A 25355-nucleotide genomic window follows, 5' to 3' on the forward strand; every position below is an offset into this window, starting at 1 on the left:
TATATATTGGCTGTGCATATATATGGGAAAAATGTGCAAGTATTAAGACCAGCAGATTTTTGCACCACCCTGTATATAATTAACGATAAACGGCAATAAACAAATTTTAAGCTCAATTCAGATGGCTTACTAAGGCCTTCACACTATCTATTCAACAGCCTAATGATCGATATCAGTAAGAGATCTGATTAATTATCGCACATAGGTTTTTGCAAAGATAATAGTCCTGTCGCTCTCCGGCAAAACACTTCTAAGAATAGAGCAGTCAAACCTATATTAAACTCACATTAGTCCCAAATATAATGTAAATATATTGTCCAATGATATTGCGAGAGCATTGACAACTAACAGATGCTGTAAACATACCATCACTTAAAGATCTGATTTTCTTTGCGGCTTCCTTATACTCGGTGCTGCTTAGTAATGGAAGTACGTTGGCTGATTTTTTCAGCAACGCAAACAGCTGAATAACCAGTAGAGGCGCATCGTCCGTGCAACGTATCATTGCCATACATACAGAATGAAGGACGTTGGATCTCTCTAACTGGCGACTAAGCCGTGGCAGACGACTCAATGACCGGTGTAACATTTCTAGTGATAATATACTTTCCTTAATAGCATCACCATTAGGTAATGAATGATCGCGGCTAAATATAAGCTCCACGACATCGAGCCAAAACTCATCCAGGGACAGTTTCTGCATATGTAAATTTGTCCACACATTGTTTAAAGGGGTCCACTTTCGCAAAACTGCAATGACCTGTTCTTCGCTGCAGTTGACATTTGCTGTTTCTTCATCGTCGATGTTTTCAGATTCAGCCTTACTTCGGACTTCTTTGAGCATTTCTAATAAAGTAAACGCTGTGTGTTCAGCTATACACGTTGCGGTACCGAGTCCTGGCAAAGCTAAAGCTTGAGATAGTGATGTAGCAAACGTTCGAAGTCGCCATGAAGAAACATCCGAAATGCACTGAAGTAGCTGGATGTGCAAATGGATTAACTCGTTCGGAAGGAGCATTTCTTTCTCTCGAATCGAATGCGTAGCCAGACGTTGTGTAAGCGTAGATATTACATCTAGTACCGCACTGACTACGGGCGATCTCTGTGAAGCCATAGATGGAATGAGTAAGATTGTTGTTCCCTCTAGGTATGACCTAAACATGAACGTGGTTTAAGATAGACGCAGTAGCCTGGATCCAGCGGGTCTATTTATCTATCTGAACAAATACAGATTAATGCCCATCTGGCTCAGTGTGGAATAAACATAGCTGATGAAGCCTGCATCGTGATTCTTTTGTTGTTCCATTTTAAACAAATAGCTCGATTGGCCAGAACTTAATACGTTAGCCTTTATGCCAAGACTAACGAACATTAAACGAGTTTTTACCTGATAGTGAACAGAAGAAAAGTTGAAAATTAATTAAAAACGAATGGAGTCTGTTATTATTACCATTCACATCATGACGGTACTAAATATGTTTTAAGTGGACGCTGTCATAATAATCTTGAAATCAGTGTCATTAATAATACTTACTGAATCGGCGCACTGGAGTAATTGAGTTAACCAGAACGCAATTAGATTATACCTTCTGAAACGACCGTTTGCGATCCATTTTTTGAACATGCGTAGAATTATCACCTAAAAATGCAACGCCAAAGACATTTTATCTAATTAGACTGCATGAATCTAATAGTTTCCCTAATTAAATGCCGTGGGAATTGCCTGGATCAGAAAAACTCCTCCTAAATTTTTCTCTGAAGAAAAATCATCTCATTTTAGAATTTTTCTTCTATTTTTGTACCGTTCTGCACATACGGACAAACGACGCCAATCAGTGCAAGCCTTCGTTTATATATAACCTTTATAAATTTGAGTGCCTCACTCCTGACCAGCTCTAATGGTTCTTAGCTCAACTCTTACCAGTTCGTCCTCGCTACAAAGACGAGACTGCGAGAACATGATAATGTTGTCGAAGAGACCCTGCGAGTACAGCAGCTCCATATCGCGAGAGTCTTGAACGAAATCAGTAAGAACAGCTTCGATCCAGATGCGACGCTCGCGGGAAGCCATGGACGAACTGATATAATGGCCAAAAAGTGAAGGCAATCGATGAATATTAAAGGCGGGACGAGCCAGAGAGTTACGTATTAACTGGTTATACAACGGGTGGTCTGAAAATAGAGTTTAATACGTTTAGTGACGACTTCTATACTCAAGACCCCCCGTTTATGCCGACGGCTATGATTAATAAGAGCAACCGAACTTTTCGGTTGCTCTTATTAATCAGAGACTACCGTCGAGTTTATTCCGCTTTCGCAAACACTCTAGTGAACGAAATCGAACCTCGGTTTTACGCGGCAAGAGAAGCGCTAGACTAATCGAAATTGAATAAATCCGAACTAAGAAATCGAACTAGTATTTTGCTTTTTTGTAATACTTACTGGGATCACTAATGACTACTTCACAGCACCGGATTAGGTAGCCAACAGTTAACGAATTAAGTCGGCGTACACCTTCAGTACCCAGCGAATTACGCAGCAGATCCAGTATAGCCATCATATACAGGACAACAGGGTGTGAGCTAACTCGCTCCATCTTCTTGTAGATACGACTCAGAAACTGTAAATGAGAAACGTATACGCATTAAGAAGAATGTAATAAGTTATAGTGCCAATCAGTTCTAACAAGACGACAAGGTGAAGAGTACAGACTATCTAATCACGTTCAACGATTTCTCCTAAAGGAATCTAGAGATTCTAGTGATTAGAATAAAAACGACTCTTTAAAAACACATACCGTATATCCTAACGCGCGAAGTTGATCACACTTCGCCGAGAGTGTAGCAATAGACAGTAGCTGGATCTTTTCTTCGATAAGACGAATCGTTTGAACTTCACTCAACTCGTCCAGTATATGCAAGATACTCGTTTGTACAAAACGCGGATCATAAATTTCCGCTCCTTGGTCCACCTGAACGATAACGGCCGGATCGAGAGCTAACGAAGCCTGCGGTATACATCCGACACTTGCTAATAGACGCTGTTGTGAGATCTGTGCCAAAACCTGATTAATTGTAGCGTTCTTGAGTACCGACACACCCGATGTACCTTTGTCGACCGAATAGAACGAGGGCGCAGCTTCACCCCAGATGAGAGGTTGGAATCGGGCAAGATTGGCTCTATTCTTTTCGTACAAGCTTAGTAAATGGTATAGGCGTTGATCACTAAGGGACAAACTAGCATCATATCCTGACAACAATATTGGAATATGTGGCGTTTTACATACATTTGGCCCATCTACTTCTACCAGAGTTATAAGTAGCTGCACTAATTCTTGTTTGAGTAACGAGTCCTTGCCAGTTAACGTGGGCAAGAACTTCGAATGGCCGAAGACCATCTCAGTTGCTTGAAGCGCAGTTACCGCCGGAGAAGCGAATACGAACACTTTCGAGCAGAGGATGCGCAACACTCGCAGAGGTGTGCCAGCAGAAGTAAAACCCCGCTTTAAAAGGCTTTTAAGAACTTGTTCAAAGTTCTCTCTCAGCCAAACGCTTTTCCAGGCTGACTCCGACTGCTTTTCGAGGACAACACATGAGCGGGACATGTAAGTTTCTGAAAGGATTTCACAATACAGAGAAGACAAGTGAAAGCGTCGTATGTATACTGTCCCCTTCCTAATATAAGGATGCTTATCTCTTTTAAAATTGTAATGCAGGTAACGAGTCGTACTGTGCGTTAATAGCGTAAGATTAGCGTTATTTGTGCTATATTTAATGTTTCTCGAGCAATGCTGGATACATCTAAATATATGTCATTTCAACACCGGTTTGCTCTCGCGTTTTAGGACCAGGTGTTTTAATCATCAACATCCTTATAGCATGCTCACCAGTAGGTGTATCGAGGCGTGTAGTCAGCTTCGTTAGACATTTTAAGGCTGCAATAAGGGCATCCTCCGAGAAATCTCCAAACTCAAGAACAGCATTAATCACAACCAACAACAGAACGCTTACTTTATCGACGAATGGCAAAACTGTCTTCAGCAACTTTACGTAATCCTTGGAGAAGATGAAGACCTGGAACAAGTTAGTCTCGTATGAAAAACCAATATTCGTTTTAAAGTATATACATATGCGAACCTGGTAGGAAAATAGGTTTTGCATTGGCACTTACAGCGTGTTGCAGATGATCAAGGAGAGCTTGAACAAGAGCAACAACGGTTGCTTCGTTCTGCAGTTCGCCTTTTTGAAGATATTTCTTAAGACTGGCTAATAACGAACGATAGATAAAGCCTGAAGTCTCTTTTGACGGGTTTTCGTGGTCTTCATGGGCAATGATTCGCAGAAGCTCCAGCGAGTACACACAATCTGATCCTGTATGTGAGTTAAGTAAGTTAGACATCCTTAAATGTATATGCATTATCCGATAGGTTTGAAATACTATGAAGAGATTTGGAACTGTAATAAATACACAAGTGTCTGGATGATACTGGTGATATTATAGGATCATCATCATATAGGATGATATCAAAATATCCCATAAGAGTTTGTTAAGCGACCTAAAGTTTTATTTAGGTTCCTCTACTATTATAGTTATCAAAGGACTTTATCGATCAAAAATCTTATTGTAAATAGAAGGGCGTAGAAATCGAGCTAAGAACACCGAAAAGATTGTTTTCTTATTACCTGCTTATATAACTCGAGGCCGAACGTAAATATCAATTTAGTAGAAATATCACAAATATTAATTTAGCGACATATTTTCACTAACTATATCTGAATTTTAGTAGGTCTTTTTGCCCATTCCCGCTCACCTTTAAGATCACCAACACTCCTGAGTTTTTTTCCTATTGCACGAACGAAACATGGGTTCGCCATCAATATTGTCAGCGAAATGGGCTCCTCAACCTCGATGAGTCGATAGAGCGAGGTCATCTCGATGGCTGACGCATGCATAAGGTTTCGCTTGAAAAAAGCCTCTATTGGGGAGCGCATCTCAGCGTCCTGATGGGCTAATTCGACTAGTTGCTTCGTGCTCTCCGTCGATAACTTACATCCTTTATGAGGTAACAGGGAGATCACGGAATATAGCGATTGCTTCGCAGCCTTCCCAGTGTTGCAGATGAATTCGATTAATGACGCCACGTCTTCACCGGTAGACATGTCACCAAAAGCTTCAATAAACGGCACCACATCGAGGATACCGTTAAGTACTGCAGCTAGCGAGCGGTCTTTGAAGGATATCAAGTCAAAGCCAACATCTACTTTAGCTTGCAAGACACGCTTAATTACGACAAGGACCATTAGTGTCACTTCTAAATCGCTCCGCACGCAGAATCGCTTTTGAATTACGTCCGACGATATAAAATCAGCCAGCCGGCTTAGAGTGAGCGGGTCACAAGCTTCAGTCAGGTACCGTAAACAAGTTGCAACCGGGTTTATGAACAAAGTCTGATCATGATCTTGGCACCAACGAACAATGAAGATGAGTTGGTTCAGCAAGGACACATTGACAGCATCCTTATCCGAAAACTTGATCTTCACCAGCATTCGTTCCAGCGACTTAGGGTGTCCTCCTGTCATTGAAGCCACAAAAGCGCTCTCTAGTTGCATGGCCAATTCTGACGAGAACTTGTTCACGTTCAGCGAACCCGTATTCACAAACGGCTTCTCGCCTTTCAAAAGGAAATTCATATAGTGCGTAAAGTGGGTATCAAGCCGATTCTTTCCATGCTTTTGTAGAAATGTAATGTATGCAGCATAATTTGCTTGTCTATGCAAGATCTCCCGCATAACCGCCGTAAACACAGGGTATTTATCATGATCTAGCGAGACAATGTTTGCGGAGATTGGGCTGAAGCATCGCGAAGGGTCTAGAATTCCTTGCTGCCCATCAAAAACCATCTCATGAATTTCGTTCTCAAGTACGCCTCCCTTAATGATACTGTCTCGTAGAGCATCACATAAAGCCATTGAATACGCGTGATTTAGATCCGGCTGATCTGAGGAAAGTACAGTGGATACCCATAATTCCAGTTCAGCGCCATACTTGGCAAATCTTGGGAATTTTTCGAGCACATTAATTGCGTGTGATAAAAGCTCGACTTGAAACGAGCTGGTAGTTGAGGCTTCAGCCAAAAGTCCAAATAGAAGACGCATTGGCTCCATATCCGTTTTGACAAGTTCATTTTCAAAATTTGGCTGGAAACTTAACACCATGCCGATGAGACGTAAATAGATTTTCAACTTCTTAACAGGTGACACCTTGCCTTTAATAAAGGCATCGACATCGGCCAATAAACCCCAACCGATGTTAGCCGAAATGTAGCCAAGGATTGGCGATGTAAGCAAATCCGTGGTCTCGAGCAACGACAGTGTGAAGTCAGCAACATCAGCTCCCGTGTACTCGGTAAGATCTGCAATCTGCTTTGCATCGAACTCGCATTTCAGAAGACTGCAAGATACAACACCAGAAATTCAGTAAAATTTCTCGTTAAAAATATTTATATTTTCCTATAATGCACTGCTGTAATACAAAATAAGGGAACTTTAGGCTTATATGAGATTTACTTATTTTTATCTATCCATCTAGAAAAATAAACAAGAATATTTCACTCAGAAAGCTTGCCGCAGTACGAACCTTGCAAACATACATGGCTGCATGATGTGATCCTTAATGAACGGTATTAACACACGCCTCTTCTCTCGGCTTATAGAAGCCATAAACTCAATCAGCTTTTTGAGCATCGCATTAATGAACGTTAGCACGGCATAGATTGGCGTCAGCTTGTAGTCCGCAAAATTATTCGGAACAAATAAAAACAAGCAGAAATGGTTCACCAGATCGATATACTGGTCGGCAGATGTGGGCTCCAGTTTAGCAACGAGCTGGCTGAAGTCTAGCTGAGTAACTATCTGCAAACAAATACCACCACTTATGTCAGGTTAAGCTTGAATTAGTCACATTTACAAATTAGTGCGCTTCAATTATGTAACTCGGTTAAAGTGCGTCCGTTAAACCGTCAAATTCGTATACGGCATCGGTTTCTCAAATATTTTTTTTCTCCTATTCGAAAATCCCGCTGACCTACCTTAGAAAGCGCTCGGTAGAAGTTGCAGTATGTCCGAGAAAGTCTGGGTGCCCTGAAGTTGAAATAACGGTCAACCACAATATATTTAATCTGGTCGGGTAGTGCGGTCAGCAAGTCCGCCATGAAATCCGCTCCTTGAGGTTCGGAGAACACTTGAGGACAACTGCTGACGACTTGAGTCACAATGAAATTACAATTGCGTTCACCGAGACCTAGACGGGGGTCTCGAAACGAGATGCCCTATACAACATAAAAAAAGGAGAAAAATTTGGTCCAGGTGCAGATAGTTAAAATATGGTCCTACCTTTGATAGTTGTTAATTGTTCAATTAAAAAAAATAAGCCTATTTAATTTATGTTCTTGGCAAATCCTTTCTCAGCTAGCCACAAATAGCTTATGAATTTTCATCTAAACATCCAAATTTGTACCTGACGCACGTTCTACTGTGTTATTGACAAACCTGTTTGCTATTGAAAAAGATCGCAGACAGCACTTTGGCGGCGCATGCTCTGACGTTCTTTTGTTCAGCCGGAGTGGCTACAATCAGCTCGTTGCCCCGAATTAACTCAGCCGTATTTGCGTCCTTGGCTTTCTTTGTATACAGAAATCTACAATTCAAACAAAAGCGTCAGTTATACTATTATTAGATTTAGACACGAAGATCTGTACAGGAGGTATTCTAAAGTTCATCAGAAATACCGCAATATGTACGTTGCGAGATTACTAAATATAACTATCGCTTAACGATAACTGAACGAATATAGCTCCTGTCATTAAGTAACGAAAACTAACGTCATCGAAAGGGTTTCGTAAAAGCTAAATAGCTGCATGGTAATTGTTTCCGCTTACATTCGACTCCATTCTTTGCCTCTCCATTCGAGTTGCCCCTTCCAAATCAACAAGGATAGGACGGGTGTGAGTGTGGTCTTATTGAGAATATTAATTTTGAGACTTTTGCTGAGTGAGCTGTTGTTGACAACTCGCTCTAGAATTGTTTCGAGAAATCCGATCACATCAGTAGGTCGATCATGAACGAGACCGGCGAACGCCCAAGGAAAAATAGACTGTTGTTCTAGGAGACGCCACAGTGTTGTTCGCTTCGAGATGACAAGCAGAGCGATCAGAAGATACTGAGCACAAGTGCGAATCTACGGATGAATATGATACAAGTTAATTCGATCGTCTGCTATCTAAATACACGCACATTTGCTGGACATTAATCGTCTAGAATTTTGGCGGGTGAGAGTGCCATCGTAGAGGGCAAAAACCTTAGCAGCGAAGTTTGTTCTGCGCGATTCGATAGCTCTCAACATTTAAAGATACTGCCTTACTCATTTATGATATTGCCCTAATCAATTAAACAAATGGTAAATTACAATTTGTTTTTCGATAGGTCGCTACGGGACACTTGAATATAAGCACCGGATTTTGACTCGAGGCCGACTGCGTTAGATATAGTAAAGATGTCCGTAGCAGACGAACAGTTATCGCCTAACTGCACAATGTTTTTTTTTTTTTTATAACCAAGTGCAATGGAGTTGGCTACCATATATTTTTTATCTCTGTTTGCATTATAAGTGAAGATCTTTGTAACGCAGCTATGATGCTATTCAATAATGTGCATTATTCGTATAGTCTTTATTGGCGCGGACAAATACCGAAATCGTTTCCCTTATTCGCACGCGAGTGAAGCACCCATTGAGGAACGAAAGATCGATCGACTGCACGAATACATCCGCCACCTCAGGTCCGGCAAGTACCATTGAGGTGAAGAGCTTGAGGACAGGCTTCATGACGACTGGATCGCCCTGAAAAAATAAAAGACGCTATAACTACTTTCTCCGTAGCCAACTTCTAGCTGTTTTTTTTTTTATGACAGGCCTCCGTAAAGTCGTTTAGCATTGCCTTAATGGCCTGGCAGGGTAGGAAACTCAATACGAACAATCTGAAGGGATTTGACGAAAAGAAATAGCTATATTGGTCGGTTTTTCCGTTAATCGGATATTTGGTGGAGAACCAGAGTGTGCTTATGCCCCGATTCGAATTGAGGCTACCTCTGGCTCTATCCGGTTACACAGGAACCGTGTTACTACTGCATAATCGCTGGGACATTATAAGCACAAGGACTAAAATAAAGCCTTTACCCTAAAACATGTGAAAGCATAGTATATGAAGAATTTTGAGGTCAAATCTTAGATGGTAAAACGGTCGCACTACCAACTTCGCATCGCTTGCCAGTTTATTAGAAATTCTAATTAATATAATAATGACATGCATAAGAATTTGATATTAGCAGAGGTTATTATGTACTATGTGTGCCACAACTCGAGGAAAGCCACAAAACGGCTACCGCTAACGACGCTCAATCACCAACAGAAAACTGTAATCGAAAAATGATTTCGCGACTAAGAATCGTAAGATGCCGTGGATCACACTTACGATTGAACTGAGAGTAGAAATTGGCTCATGTAGTTAAACAAAGGTTTGAACAATTTCCTGTTTTTTTGGAACGATGAACAGTAAACACAAAGCATTATAAAACGCCAATTGTATGTATGAAAATAAACCCGGATTATAAAAATAAGCTTAAGTATTAAATTATGACGTAACGGAAGGGTAACATACATCGTGAGTCAGCAGACTTGCCAGTTGTGACCCCTGCTGCGATAAAACTCTCTGTGCCTGTATGATGACTTTTGAGCGAAGACTGGCTACTGTTGGGGTTTCGTCTTCCTGTTCCTGAAACCTCATGAAGATATAATCTAGAGCGAGAATGACTTGGAGCAGGGACTCCCGATCTTCACTATATATGTCAAGGTATGACACTAAGTGTTCCAGGTCGCAATCACACATCTGAAGATATTCACGTACAACATCGATGGAAACTTTTGTTTCCTGAAAGGTTTGCGCCCGCTCAGAGAACCACGCCAAGTCTAAAATGGAGAAAAGGACAAATTAAGCGTCTAACCTATTTAAACCAGAGTGCAGGACGTGTATTTGGCCAACACAAAATAGTTTTTTTTCATCGCATCAAAAACATGTACAAGCTAAACATTCGGTACATCAACTCTTTCCATTATTAATCTTTTCCTTCTTAATTTACTATCAGCTCAGCTCTTCAGTTAACGTTACTACAGGCTGAGGAAATGGCTACCCGAAAAAATGGAGATCTCTTGTTTATTAAGCATTTATTATAGTCGGAATATTGTGCTGATTAAAATGGCGAAAGTAAACGGGCTTTATAGAGGCTTTATTTAGACCAACAGAAAAAAAACGATAAATCAACGCATTTAAAAATTACTAATATCTTTTATTCATATCGTGACATCCTCGACGTACCTTCTGCAATGGTGATGTCGCGCGCTTTAACCTTGTCAACAAAAGAACCTAGATCAAAAAAGCCAGCGCTTCTCCTCCGTTTGTTATGTTGTCGTGGCGAAATTTTGCTCCCAGAATCAACAACTCCTTTATCGTCTAAGCTCTTCTTTCTTTTCTGTCCTCCTGCACCTAGCACATGTTCCATGGCGTCTTTGAACGTCATCGTTTTTCTATTACGTGATCGGTATATCCTTTAAAACATTCCCGCTTTATGCGAAACACGATATCTGTACGTTTTATCAAACCGTAAACAAAAAGAAATTTAGACAAAAAAACCACACAGAGCCGACTCACAAACGAACTTATATGCTATTTCACTCAAATAGAACTCAACAGCAACTCTGAATCATTAGAATTTGAACAAATTCTATCTCTAATTATACACGTACAGAGTAGCACCTTTTTAATGAAATAAGATGTTCGTCTATGGGGAGCGCTCGATGTTTTCGAAATCTATCTGCCACGGTCGGTTTATGTTTACAATGCACGTGTTCCATGCTGTATTTTGGCGGACCGTGCGTTATTTAGTCGGAGACGCGTGCAGGGTCGTCAGCACAAACAACAAAGACCTATAGGCACTCCGTTCAAACTACGGAGCAGAGTACTCAACCAGGGCCACTGAGGCAGACAGGTAAAGCTAGACACACGCACAAATACAGATACCCAGTCGGACACCAAAATCGCACAGAGTCCAAGCGACACACAGCTGATTTCTTCATGTGGCTAAAAGGTTTTCGCTGTTTTGAAATTCTACTAGGAACCTTTCAAGAATAGACGGTAAATGATGAGTGCAGTGAAGGTGTAAGCTTTGAACTAGGTTGTTATATTATTTTTATTGTACGATGAGATGTCATTTAATTTTTCTGTAACCGCATCGCAAGGCTTTGCGGGTAGTCGACACGGGAAGTGGCGCTGCTGTCTGTAGGGAAATCCCCGAGCAAGAAACATTCAAACAGATGTCTACGATACATCCATCTGGAATTGCCATTAGTTTTAAGGTGGATGTTTGTTATTTTATCAATATTTTTCGTAGAGACTCCGTGAAAAGAAGCCACATCAAGCGAACAAAGACCTCGTGTGGGTACAGTGGCGGACATTTTGTGAGGTGCTCCTTTCTATGGACCGGTTACGAACAGGTGGCGTGCATCGAGTTTTGATATGATAATAAGCCGATTAAGTGGCGGATCTTTGTTAGTTCTCTTCTATGTGATCATATGGAGGAAATTTGACGATGTGACTGTTTGTCGAGCACAATAGTCATCGACAAAGCTACAAGTGTTTCGAGTGGCGCGAAAAGTACGGATTGGCAAACTCTGATGATGTGTACTGTCGATCAGTGTTTGAGCAAAAGCAACGTAGTGGTCTGAAGCCAAATACGAACGTAGATACGTTTATGCTCAGAGCCGGCTGTCTGACGTAAAATTAGAGGCATTTAGATCAAGGACGATTGGCGTTTTGGCATTTCGTTCAGCCGTTCTGACCATACGTTCAGCATCGTAATGGGTAATGATAGTGGATCGGGTGACAACATCAACACTGGAGCTTTACTTTTGTTTACGTATTTCACAAACTGTACATACCGAACGAATCCCTAATTCAGTAATATAGTATTATAAATGTCACCGTGCTTCCTTTGTATGGAAAACCATTCCAGGGTTGTTAGTTTTAAAAAAAAAAGTAATGATTGAGTAAGCAGTAAAGGTGGCCTCAATAAAATTGAAAAAATTTAGCAAGGCTTCAAATGCAGATGCTTAAAAGATCACCATTGGTCATGGTATATTGAATACGTCGAGTCTCATCAAACAGTCTCATGCAGGATATATTCTTTGTCTCCAATAGAAATGTCAATGTTGTGTAAGGTATAATAATATCATTTTCACTCGTGATATGACAGTCTACGTAAGTTCATATTTTTTTTTCATGTATGTAGATTTTGCACTGAACAAAGCCTGAGTTCTCCACAAAAGGATTCGGCTTAACTTGGTTCATAGTTGTTGTGGCGCATATTTTTGGTTGTTTTCGTTCTACCCTACTATTATAGAATACACCCTGCTGCTCTGGAGACGTCATTCGTCGCCCATGACGTCTTGCATCTTGCGTCTCATCTTACAAAGTGATGGCCGGCAATTACCTTACAATCTTCGGTTTACGCCGTTTTGATAAAGTACAGTGTGAGCGTTGATGACTCAGTAAAGTTTGCTAGTCCAAATACACTGGTAGACAATAGGCAGTAGCGCTTCAAGCAGTGTTGGACCGAACTGTGTGCGTAGACTACTTTTTGGGATGTAGTCCAAACTTCTTTGTCACATTAGTGTAATACGGAAATACCTACTGCAATTCGACAATATGATGTTCGTGAATGGACAGAGGTCTTGATTAGGGAGTCGACTAACGAAATTAAATAGTGATTAGAATATTTTTATGTTATTCATTTTCAAAAATGAAGATGGTAATGGAACGATTATGAGTTTCGGTCTCCTTTGGATATCATTGATTTTTGGCAGTACAACGTAGAAATGGTCAAATGTAAAACAGGATAAAATAGAACTCCGGCCTTTTATGATTGCAATTTCTTTTTATCTAATAAAGTACTACTAAATACCCACAACACCCATCGTGGGTAGCCGAATATAATCAGTGCTGAATTCGCCGCTGCTGGGAGTTTGTGCTTGACAAGTGCTGAGATCAGCGCTTCAACTTCACAAGACACCGCCATCTTGTACCATATATAAATACCATTGAGTTGAAGCTAATATAAGCTGTTTACGCAAGATATAGCATTACCTTTTATACAAATGATAATTATACAGGGTAAGACAGATCGACATAGAGATATGTATGGGGTACGAATATATTTGTAAAGCGGACCTGTTTTGGTGAAAAAAGAGTGTATTTTGCTTTTTATTATTTGCTGTCTTTGCTATTTTTAATACCTACTTTCAAGTAAGTAAAATATTGTTTTACCATTCCATATCATTTGCTTGTACTGTTATTGAACTTCGCAGATCATCAAACAAATGCATGAGGTCATCATTTAATAAAATAGACGATACCTAATATTTCAAATTGTTATTTGTTAAAGTAAAATGAGACACGAGCTTGCAAAATTTATTTGCATTTTTCAAAAATAGACTCATATTTGTTACGGATGTAACTATTCGATAGTAACACTGAAATGTTGGTATTCCGAGAAGCCGTCTGGATTAATTGAACATGTAGATTTTAAACATTTCATGCCCTATCGCTTAGCTAGTCAAGTTATTTTTCTCTAGGTCCGTCTTTTAGTATAATAGTATTAAGTGTTTTGACTGTGCTTCTACATATACTTTACAGCAATGGCGAAAGTTCCGCACGGAATTCCACGCAGCTCCCGAACGCCTCATCTAGACGCCAGCGGGTTATCGATGCCTCCCTCACCAACTTCGCACTACACGACCGAAAGGCGAAGAAGATACGTGCACGAGCTACCATATAATGCCCATTCGAAGTTATGCAAGCTTCTCGATGTTGACAGAAAATGGGACCATTTGGGTAGGTCCGTTTTAAACTTTTGCCTACTGTGACAGTATAAAGCTCTTAGGTTGAATAATGGCAGCTAGGATGTGTCGATAGCACAAGATAACATCTTCGCTCCGCGGCATAGACTTGCGCATTTTGGATTTAGGTTTTATATAAATTGCTGTGTCGCACTTCCAGCTGGTCTGATGGACATAGAAACAGTCGACATTAAGCTATTCGCAAACGCAGTCCTGCGCGGAGGCAGTCCTTCCGAAGAAGTTCTCAAAAAGTTCGGTGAACGAAATGGCCGTATCAGCCAGTTATTCAAGTATTTACACGCCATGGAGTACTATAAGGGCATGCACATCCTCAAAGATTATGGTGAGTTGAATATCAAATCTTCTTTATCTTTTGTTCACATTGTGATCCTATATGTGATGCCAAGTTATTTATAGCACAGAACTACCCCTTCATAATAGATGTCTCAATATAAATTATATGGAAGATGAGCATACGGTACAATGGTTAGGTTTTACCTAGGCGTTTACGTTATTCGACGCTATACTCGTTGTGCCTCAAAAAACATCAATGCACAAAGGCGTTCGCATATAAATTTGCATGTATTACTAGTGCGGGATGTAGTGCCGCCAGGGTTGATAAATGACGCAGTTAATTTTGGACCGTTTCAAAAACTGGAAAACGTTCTCTCACAGATAGATAGTTTTCTGACAGCTCGAAGTAAAATCTTCCGCAATGGTTGAACAATGAATGCTATCGAAGTTACAGACACCCAATGCTCCAATGAAATTTTGTTTGGAGACTTGCACGCTCATAAGGATTGGATATTATGTTCGCTTAATAACAACAATAATGTCATGGTCTTCAAAAAATAACAATCGCAGAGACAATAATCAATTTACTGTAACTTACATGCATATGCTTGTAATGACCTTTTCTCGCTTAGAATATAACGGTCTTCGTACTGTATTCCTTTTGTTAACAATTACACATAAGGACTTCGTTTCGTACGTACTATGTCAGAATACTTTAGTTTAAAAGTTATTGAAGTCTGGCCGCGTTTCTATCCGTTGTCCATACGACTACTTCGTATTTTTTTAAATGTAAGAACATTAAGCCCAGTAGTCGGAATAATGTGATGTCGACGTTCTATTGGCTAAATCAATCGCTTTTACGTTACGTACAGCGTACGAGCATTGAGCTCGTAAACTTGTACAAAATAAAATAAAAGTCATTTTTTTGTTTTGTTTTTCTTTGAAGCAGTATAACCCTCGCAAAATGAATGCCAGTATGTAATTAACGGGAGCCCTCTAACTCATGTTGGTGATTCTTGATGTATAGTTGATCCAAGACACTGGCGTCTACTGGGTGCAGGCAACAGCAATGGAGATGCATCTTCTACGCTTCTATCAGGACATTTCGAACCGCCATCAGCTCCTCCATATGTAAGTAGTGATATGATCTGCGAAAGATGAAATCAATAGTGGAAGCAATAACATGAAGGTTGTAATCGAAAGAAAAACAAAAACATTGTAGGGTTTATGTACAGTCCCGTATATGTCGACCCCCAAGCTCAGAGTGCTTACTGCTCAGATACGACCGTGGTTTTATATATTAATTTGCCTGGACTCACACTAGAAACATTTATGCAATTAATTTTTATTAGCTTTATAATTTAAAGTAAGTTGAACTGACGTAAATGATATTAGGTAATTTATGTTTACATTTAGAATAAATTAATTCAGCGTTTCGAGAATCATATGCTCAGACAGTTAAGTTCCTTCCTGTCCAATTGAGAATCTATTTTTTTCGTTTATAAAAACAGAATTTTAAGCCAATAATATATATGGTAAAAGTCGCACGTAAAAGAAAATCGCTTTTCTATTCAAATACACGAAAATCTACTCTCAGTTATATGTGACGATATGCGGTGCGTCCAGGGTGCCGAGCTCATTAAATAATAGTTGGACGCATGTGTCGACTAATGGTGGTCTGGGACTTAGTGTTCAGTCACTTAGTCTGTTAGGCTAGGTGAAGTACACTCGTCGCATATTTACTCACAGATAAACTATCAAGCAGGCAGTTTGAGGCCTGTTTCGTTAATCGCATGAACGTCCACTTCGTGTGAAATGTAGGCGACAGTACAAATTATAACCTCCAGAAACATGCCATTTCAGCTTGGTATGTTTAGTTATTACACGTCTTGTTTATTTTACAGGAGTCGGAACAAATGTTGATGAAGCCAAAGCTACAAGTCGATAGTCGCAACGTGTATAGTCCTTGTAAAGAAGGTTACCTCAAGGGCCACGACAGTAAGCTGCCATCCTCAACAGCAAACAGAACAAAGGAAATCGCGAAGCTGCATGGCGCAAAAATCGCGAAGGCAGCCGCGGCTTGTGCCGCAAAGCCAGGAAGGGTGCTGAGCTGTTTAATAACAGTTACAATTCAATCCTCCATCATATGTAATCTTGAATGTAGCTTAGGTGAAAGTAACTTCTGATTGATTATGGGTTGTGTATACAAACGTTTGCATGCATTTTTAGGCGGAGCTCGATCGGTTTCATCAAGAACTCCTGTCATCGGGCATCAAGGTTCTTTCACTTAAGCCCCAGGTGACGCAGAAAGATTCATCACCAGTAAAGCTACACGATGTCAACATGAATGCTGAGATCAACTTCAAGGGTTTGTATTATGCTGAAGTACTAATACGCAACAAATGCCAAATACCATCTATCGTACCTAACAAGCGTAAAAAGTCGCACTGAGACTGCATAATCGGTTTCGTATAGAACATTTGTTTATAATCCCCTCTCATACTTTTCAATATTAATCGTGTATGATGCTGAACTCGTTTCTATTTTAGATATCGATCTAGAGCCGATTAGGCATATTGCTTATGCCGAGCTAGCAAAAGCTACTCAAAACTTCGCTAAAAATAATATGCTCGGCAAAGGTGGCTTTGGAACCGTTTACCGAGGTCTTTGGAAGGACACCACTGTCGCTGTAAAAAAACTCCATCTGAGTACACAACCCGGAAACAGGGAACACGTACGACAGGTAAACTGACTGCTGAATCAAATATTGAATTGAATAGCTCCCATATTAGCTCCTCTGCTTTTTTTAGATTTGTTAGGAGAACTTGTCATCATAAATTACAACAACCGCGTTTTTACTTATAATAGTCGTCAATTATTCATTTTCGTGATTCGGCTCGATCTAGTTGTTGAGCAATGGTCTATTGTACATTATGAAAACGTTCTGTCTGATTTTTATTTGCGACTTTCTTTTTCTATTTAATCTCTCTTGCAAAAATTAAATTAAAACAATTATATTATGATACGCTAAGGATGATTTTTTAAACATCTCTGTATGAAGTAGATTTATTACTTCTACTCCCTCTGTCCATAATTCCATCGTGCATGCAGAGTAGTAGTGTCTATATAGTCATATAAGTTTAAGTTGGGTGCCGTAGGACACTGGCGGATAGTATATGTCGCTGTTTAAAACAGCAGATAGTTCACTATGAAAAACCACCTTAGCCTAGAAATTATCTTAAACTACTTATTATTGCAATTTCTTATTTATATTGTATGTGCTTGTTTTAGTAAATTTTATGTCATTAGAAAAAATATGATATATATAGGTATACGTATATAGGGCAGAAATGTCAGCGTCCCGTGTCAGCGATCGCAGTTTTTTCAGTTAGAAGTGCAGCTGTCCAAGCAACAGTGTCGACATATGTTTTTGTTGTATGACAGTTGTCGACACACGTTGTTGGCTGCAATGACCGATGCTTGTTTTAACAGTTTTACAAATAGCCTACTAAGTACAAAGAAGATTTCGCCTGAAACTATGCTTTTGCTCCTATTGTATTCAAGAGGCAGTTGCATGCTCTCGGATGTCTAGACTAGTATTCTTTTTCACTGCAGAAAATGATATAGATACCTAATAGAAGAAAGTACAAAAAGAGCACAGGACTAATGTTACATGTATTCATTGCAACTATTACTTTCACTAACGTGATATTCCATTCACTCACGGCATATCTTTAAGTAGTCTTATGCAATCACTTTACTTTTTCTACTTGCTTTGAGACTGCACATGCTTTGTTTCCTAATATGGAAGTTGAAATTTTACCCAACCATAAGAGTGCCCAGTATAGAATCGGCTTTCATTTTCTTCTTAAGTAAATGAGCAAAGTGTTATTATGCGTATCCGTTTCCCAATTCTGTTTCTAAGTTGAAAGAATGATAAATCGCCTGTATTTGTGACCCTACTTATGGACAAAGGCTTGCTATCTAAACTCCGCGAAATGAGCCTTAGCGTGGCATTAATGCTTATTTCAGGTTTCCTATGAATTTTAAATAGCTCTTGTTTCGTTGCTTCGTTTCTACGGAGCTTTCACCGAAGATGGAAAAACTTACTTGACAAGTGCTAATGCAGTAAGAAGTGCAATATAGATAGTCTTTTTTTGTTACGGTAATGAAAGGTGTTCCTGCAGCGACGCTGCGATCCTCACTAGCAACTAGCTTGAAGTTTGAACTATCTTAGAGAAGGTGTTCATAGCTTAGGTGCACCCATCTGCTTACTTCAGGTTCCTTCACCATCACGTCATCCAGAAGCACAACCGAAAAGCGAGGCGCACCTTCTTATTCGATCGGTATGTGGGATACCGGTTGCGGCATTTTTTACAGAACCAAACCTGTCTTTACGGCATCAATACCTTAGACACGCTATTGGGTGAGACTGATTCATTACGACACATGATAGCGTCCCATTTCACCCTAACGGTTGAAGCTGACTCCTATAAAGCAACTAACGCAATCGCAACGCCCTTAAGCTTCACTTTCCGTCAGGATCGGATTTGTATTAAATGGTGTTACAGACTGAGAAAAGTGGGAGGCGCCGGCAAGTTTATACGGTTTACATCGCCTGGAACGAGCTCTTCGTCCCCTATGTACAAGGAAATCATTCTTGCAACGTGTGGGTCTGTTTTTCGCTTGAAGCAGCGTTTACCACGTTTTAACCAGTGCAGCCAGAATCTAATGAAACGTTGCATTTCACTGTATTTACTTTATTCGGTTGGTAATCGTTTGTCATTACCTCTACATGCGATTGCTAGTTAAAAATCAAACAGATGACAAACTATTTTCTTAACAAGACCGATGAGTTGGATTACAAGAACCCAAAATACGCATACCAAGTTTTGCGCGGCAACAGTCATAACCTAATTATTTTTTTCAAAAAGAAGGTTTGAGTAATATAATTTACGTAGTACCGGACACAGCAGGGTAAAATCTATTTCAAGTGGATCGAGTGTCGGCCTCAGCCTGACGGTTACATTATCATAATTTTGAGCTTTCTTTAGTTCTAATAGCTTCCTTTATGAGCTAATGAAGTTATCGTTTTTCTGCAAATCAACAAACACATATTGTGCATAGTTTTTAGTACAGCCTAATAAAGGTGTGCTAAACAATGTGCATGAGAAAAAGGTGCATCGTTTAACTTTACATTAATGAGTAAATTTATGTACATGCGATTCATGAACTCAATTTAAGGTTTACTTGTATGGTCTTATTCACAAATCTTTAAAAAGATCCTATAATATTGATAGAAAAGAAGGTAAGACAACTACTTTAGCTGAATACTTTTTCTTGACTTTTCGCTCTCTCTGTCTTTTGTACCTAGGCCAGGGAACAAATCATTATCTGTACATTTTACATAGAGGAAAAGGCAGCATTTGTCGAGCTATTTGGCACTACTAAGGAATTAGGTGAATTATATTTCTTATCCGGGTGAGATACGAATGATTACTTACTCTGGCTATATGTAATGGCTTGAATGACCCTTTCCGAATTCCGATTAAAGTTTTAAGTACTTATTCAATAATAATTTTTTGCGCTCACATTAACATATTAACTATGTTCCGAATTGTAGATGTTGACTGAGCTACGCGTACTTGAAAAGTGTCGCTTCCCACATATTCTCGCTCTGTACGGCGTTTCCGTTGACAATCTAAGTGAGTCGTGCATTGTATACGAGTTCATGTCTGGTGGAAGCCTCGATGATCGCCTCAAGAGAAAGGTTAGTATTAGCTACGTCATTCTTCCCTTTATTATGACTGTGACGCCTGATGAAGCTACTCCAAAATGGCAAGGTTACATATGAATGTTATGTGAGTTAATACGATTTAAAAGATAATTTTGCATAACTCTGTTAATTCTCAATTAGCATTAAAAATTACTTTTTTGTCCATCTACCTTAAACGATCTCAGACATGTGCTTTTTCTGTTTCTGCAACAATCCAGCAAAATTTTGCATCAGTAAAACCATTAACCTGGCATCAGCGTGCTTCAATTGCCATTGGGACTGCACGCGGCCTAAATTACCTTCATACGGCCGATATGCCTCTTGTTCATGGAGACATAAAGCCTGCCAATATTTTGCTCGATGAAAACTTGCAACCGAAACTAGGTAAGACAACTTTAACTATGAATGTGACCATAAATCATATGACTGCATTGTGTTGCAGTTTTTTTAAAGGCATTTTAAGGAATTAAAGGAAGGAGCTGTAAATATCGTTAAACATTAGTCACTATAAAAGTGCGATAGTGCATTATATGTGGCACAGCCCATCATTTGGGCTGCACCAATTTAGCTAGTATTTTTGACATCACTGATTTTTAATTATCGTTGTAAATCATGTTGCTGTTAATACGTGCGGGACTTACCGAAAAAACCTCTTTTAGGCGACTTTGGTTTAACCCGTGAAGGTCCGGATGGGGGATGCACTCATCGAGACGTGTCACGCTTACAGGGTACAAGATATTATTTACCGCTTGAATACCTCCAGTCCCGGCATTTGTCGACGAAGGTTGATGTATACAGTTTTGGTTTGGTAAGCAAATTGCACGAGTATTAAAAATGACGGTCACAAAGTAATTATATATTGATTGATATTTTTGTTCAATTGGGAAACATCTATAAGTCGAATTACTCTTTTCTAAACAGGTGCTCCTCGAATTAGCAACAAACCTTCGAGTTTGTGATGAAACAAGACGGCATCGGTTTCTATCAAGTCACATCGATGCGCTAAAGGCATTTGGAAGACAGCTTGAAGCCAAGGATCCTACTGGTGGAGACGAACCAGGATCGAATGACATTGTGGAGCTGTTCCTTAATCTTGGTCGCCGATGTGCCTCTGAAAACAAGAAACAAAGACCTGAAATGCGTGAGGTGCTCGATGAACTGAAGGATGCACTTACTTTTTGCAAACGTGCGTCTGTCTTCTTCTACTGTTCCTTTTTACTACACCACAAATATGACATTGTTTGCTTCAGCAAATTTGCGCTAAGGCCGTTAATATAACTCCTGTTTTTGTACCGTGAGAACGTAGCGAACATTTTATGTATTTTCGAAAAAGTCGCATATATTGAAGTAATGAACTGTAAATGCGTGATCGTCATAATCCATTGAAATTTTTGTAATGGTCCATTTTAATATGACCTCTACCTAAGACCGTATGCGTAGCATTAGCGCCCTCTAATCTCTAACATGTCATTACCTTTCTTCTAACTTGAACATCCTTAGCGTCACCACTAATGGGTACTGGCTATTCTCGAGAGTCTACAGCTACTATGCACCATGCAGGAACTGCAGGTTGGGCTCAGGGCATGTGCAACGGAGGTCAAATTGTTCCTCAGAATTTGCGTGAATGTGGGGAAATTCGTCGGTTGTCACCATCAGACAATTTGCAGGTAGGCCCGTTATCATCGTTACCACCTGCCGGAACAACGCCGCCGACAGGCACAGGCAATAATACTGCCATTCAACAACTCCACCATACCCCACAAGGCCACGTGCAAAGAACTTCAAATCACCAGCCATCTCAACAACAGCAGTATCCAACTCATCTTCAGGTGCAACACATACATATGCAAAAACTTCAGAACGCACAATATCAACAGCTGTATCAGAATTATCATCATCTTCAGCAACAATCACAACAACAGCATCTAGTGCGGGTTAGCTCTATAAACAGCTCAGCCATGCCTGCTAAAGCAGGTGCTGTTCAGCCCACATCTCGTCAAATCGTAGGGGTCAATCACCCAGTCTCCAATACCACTACAGACGAATTAAATCAAATCGGCCCAAGTGCAATAATCAGCACACCCAGTAATAACAATACAGTGACCGCAACAAGTGCAAATCAAGGCACGGAAACAGTTGGTACAAGGCAATCACAGGCACCACCTAACGTAGCCCCTAGCTTGCCCTGTAACCCTGGTACTACTGGTCACGGCAATAGTCCAAATGTACCAATTTATGAAGTGGACTCGAACTGTTTACCGCTCGTGCCTGCACTTAACCCTGATGATCATCCGGTTGTGGTTCCGCAATCGACCATACAGGGTTTGTCTGAGGAAGAATTAACGACGAAGTCGACGAATACAACAAATAATTCAATTTCGACCTCAAGCTCGTCAGCGGACAATTCACCCAACTAGAACGCAAATGTCTATGGGCTTTTAGTATAAAGTGAATTAGATATGAACGAGGCTCCGGCACACAGTTACGGATAAATCATGTTTATAATGGGCGATTGCAGATGTATATAGTAGGCGACAGGTCTGTTTGAACTAGAAATGTATTTTTATGTAATTTTATGCTTTTCGAATCGTGGTACAAGAGAAACAATTAGCAGGTTAGTATTTACAGTTTATTTTGTTTAAAATGACAATAATGACGTAGGAAAATAAACGCATAGAAAAAATTTTGAAATTGCATGTTTGGCAGAACTAATCACACCCCGCTGCCTCAATTATCACATGATAATTGTGCGTATGTGTCTATGTGCACAATATATATATATATAGATAGATACAGCAGACTGGCCGAATGGTAAGGTTAAACTATGTTTATCTAACGTTTATTCAAATGTGGAAATACCTAAGTGACTCAAGTAATATTTCGATGGCCTACTATGTCAGATTACGAAGTTACGATTACTTCTGTAAACATCGCTACAAACAGCAAAGCTGCACCAGTCTGAACGGACCGTTTTAACTATTTTCTTTCGAATTCGTTTTCTGAGCATCGTTCGATTATATGTTCTTGTAATGTAGACTTAGTGCATTTTCAGGAAGTGTCCTCTAATTATATCGGGATTACTGCGATACCATAAGGTCGTTGTTGTTATTATTATTATTAATATTTTCTATACTAAGAAATGATTACGCGGTCGAGGAAGATTATCAGTTACCAAGTATCCAACCGAAGATTGATGTCAGTTTATTTTTTACATAATAACGGATGTACTTATGTTACAATCTAAGTACAATTTAAATTATAAGAGATATTTAGTAAGTAGGATGTGTATCTCGCGCTTAGCCGCACATACTTATTCTTTTCTTTTGGCGGTTAGTTTACTCTGCCAGTTACCAGCGATACTGGATAATTACTGGAGCCATTTTAGCTATAAGCTTGATAATTTGTATTCTCATTACATGATTCATAACTTAATTTGAACAGCGTTTATATGAGACTGAATGTTTTGAAGCTTAAATGTCACTTTTTTTTCTCTTCTACGAATTGAGCATAGAATATTCCTATTAAGCTGCAATAACTGCGTAATTAATCGTTCGACGAATATAGTCAAAACTGTATGTTAATGCAAAAAAGCTTTGAGCGTTTATGAGATACGCAGGTATTAATAAAGATGACGATACGATAATGATAATAATAATTATTATTATTTATAAACTGTTTCGTATAGTCACGGGTTTTATTGAAAATAGATTAGAAACATTTTTATATTTACATCAATGTACGAGCATCTACAATGTCATACTTGCTTCTCAATGATTCTGAACTGAATCAGATAAATTTTGGGACAGTGGTCAATTGAACAACGTATAACAGATAATTACGCCGAAATCATTCGAAAATCTCTTCGACCCCGGATTAGACCTGAACAGACGAACTAATGGAAGTGTTTCATTATATAATTAAAATATTATCTGCAAAATTTAAAGGGGCAACATTGAAAGTTCTTTAAAGTAACTAATAACTTAAATGATAATACTTCTCTGTCTAGATTCAGTCTCGAAATGATAGTTTCAACCTCACTTTACACGCAAGTGGGCTGGCATCACCTAACACACCCTATAGATATTTGGCTATATTTATATAGATATCCATGGACAAAGAGACATTCAGACGTTTTTCCAACGATAGGCTTGCTTGTGTCGAACTCGAAGATTTACTTCTTTTTTTAGGTCTTATTATAATTTGTTAGGTAGACTTTTCCTTAACTAGGCAAGTTAAACACTTATTCAGGCCTTGCACCGATGTAATAATATTGTTGCTTCTGCTAGAGGAGAGCAGCGAGCCTTCGAAACTTGCTTTGATACAAGCTTCGTAATGTATGTGTGACCTATAGAAGACTAGCTATTAGTAAATTCGATAATTAATATTCGTATATATAGCCATTCAAGAATACCAACAATAGACAGTTGACTTGCTCACACTGAAGCCATACAATTTAAATTAGATTTATTTCAGGAAGTTTTGTTTATGTTACATGTATATAAGTGTCGCAACAGCTTTTTTTTTTAAAAAACCCTGCAACAGTTCTAATTACTAATTAATTAATTTCCTGTTGGATATGCTCAGTTTGTCTAAACCAAGTGCGTCCTCAAGTTAATTTTATTCGCAAAAGTCGTCTAATGCAATCATGTAGTTACCGGAATTGATTTAGAAAGAAATAAAAAAATTCTTTCACAGCCCAACTGGATTTTTCCATTTATCCTTGTATTCTTGAACACGCTGTGTAAACGCTGTCCTAAGCATTTCAAAGCTACCTATAGGTTGGAGAATTTATGAAACTTACGCAGGGGTTACCTTTTACCGCAACATCTTTGGTCATTTAAGAATCATTTTCGTGCATTCTTATAGCTAATCGAGAACTTTCTACCGTAAGGAGTACCATACTATAATTCTATATCGGATCGGATCCGCGTACGAGGTATTATCAGGGCCGAGAATAGGCTTACTACTACTACGTCTTCTATTCTTCTAGTTATGATGTGCCATGTCTTCTATTCTAAACACTTCTTTCAAAAGCATACATCGCACGGAAGCCACGTAACGATACAGAATCCTTGCTCTTGCTCTGAATGCGCCTTATTAGTTGTTATTATTATTACTACTACGTGCATGAATATTTGTTACCAAACTACGTCAATGAAGAGGCAGGTCGAAGGTTATTTGAAAGCCTATACACAGTTTTTCATAGTCAAGCAAAAGCTAGCTGATTTTCTGCTGTGGCTCGGTCTTGGTCATTTTCTATCTTTGCTGTTCCTGAGTTGGCTTC

The 25355-nt window shown here is 39.4% G+C and overlaps 2 protein-coding genes across 11 annotated transcripts in view; one reads left to right on the forward strand and one right to left on the reverse strand.

Annotated features, from left to right (window-relative positions):
* Nucleotides 1-11004, reverse strand: part of LOC111246550 (uncharacterized) — an 11375-nt gene extending 371 nt beyond the window's left edge. The window contains exons 1-16 of one of the 3 annotated variants that reach the window (XM_022796321.2): nt 10865-11004; nt 10427-10692; nt 9713-10020; nt 8746-8895; nt 7937-8235; nt 7548-7695; nt 7088-7327; nt 6637-6911; nt 4811-6450; nt 4171-4370; nt 3887-4073; nt 2798-3612; nt 2443-2620; nt 1922-2172; nt 1535-1639; nt 367-1102 (exon numbers count right to left, since the gene is read on the reverse strand). In XM_022796321.2, the coding sequence (XP_022652056.1) occupies nt 367-1102; nt 1535-1639; nt 1922-2172; nt 2443-2620; nt 2798-3612; nt 3887-4073; nt 4171-4370; nt 4811-6450; nt 6637-6911; nt 7088-7327; nt 7548-7695; nt 7937-8235; nt 8746-8895; nt 9713-10020; nt 10427-10628 (5734 nt within the window). In that variant the 5' untranslated portion in view covers nt 10629-10692; nt 10865-11004. The other 2 variants (XM_022796322.2, XM_086985399.1) reach the window with 2 other exon arrangements.
* LOC111246552 (serine/threonine-protein kinase pelle-like) lies at nt 10998-23726 on the forward strand. Of its 8 annotated transcripts, none has more exons than XM_022796327.2 (13): nt 10998-11096; nt 13799-13996; nt 14162-14344; nt 15323-15426; nt 16200-16397; nt 16525-16663; nt 16845-17038; nt 18576-18641; nt 19919-20065; nt 20290-20455; nt 20731-20879; nt 20993-21257; nt 21572-23726. In XM_022796327.2, exons 2-13 carry the CDS (start codon nt 13801-13803, stop codon nt 22486-22488), a joined length of 2724 nt encoding a protein of 907 aa, XP_022652062.1. In that variant the 5' UTR covers nt 10998-11096; nt 13799-13800; the 3' UTR covers nt 22489-23726. The 8 variants fall into 8 exon arrangements, with proteins under 8 accessions (XP_022652062.1, XP_022652061.1, XP_022652064.1 ...); XM_022796326.2 differs by lacking the exon at nt 10998-11096 and adding an exon at nt 11146-11242; XM_022796324.2 differs by lacking the exon at nt 10998-11096 and adding an exon at nt 11150-11195.
* The last annotated feature ends 1629 nt before the right edge of the window (nt 23727-25355 follow it).

The sequence above is a fragment of the Varroa destructor genome, unplaced genomic scaffold, assembly GCF_002443255.2.
Source record: "Varroa destructor unplaced genomic scaffold, Vdes_3.0 BEIS01000003.1, whole genome shotgun sequence".
NCBI lineage: Eukaryota > Metazoa > Arthropoda > Arachnida > Mesostigmata > Varroidae > Varroa > Varroa destructor.

What these genes read in the sequence shown, in the direction of transcription:
- LOC111246552 (XM_022796324.2), top strand. An exon ending in GTGCCGCAAAGCCAGGAAGG is followed by an intron (nt 16,398 to 16,524) that starts GTGCTGAGCTGT and finishes ATGCATTTTTAG; the next exon opens with GCGGAGCTCGATCGGTTTCA. An exon ending in ATGTATACAGTTTTGGTTTG is followed by an intron (nt 20,880 to 20,992) that starts GTAAGCAAATTG and finishes TTTTCTAAACAG; the next exon opens with GTGCTCCTCGAATTAGCAAC.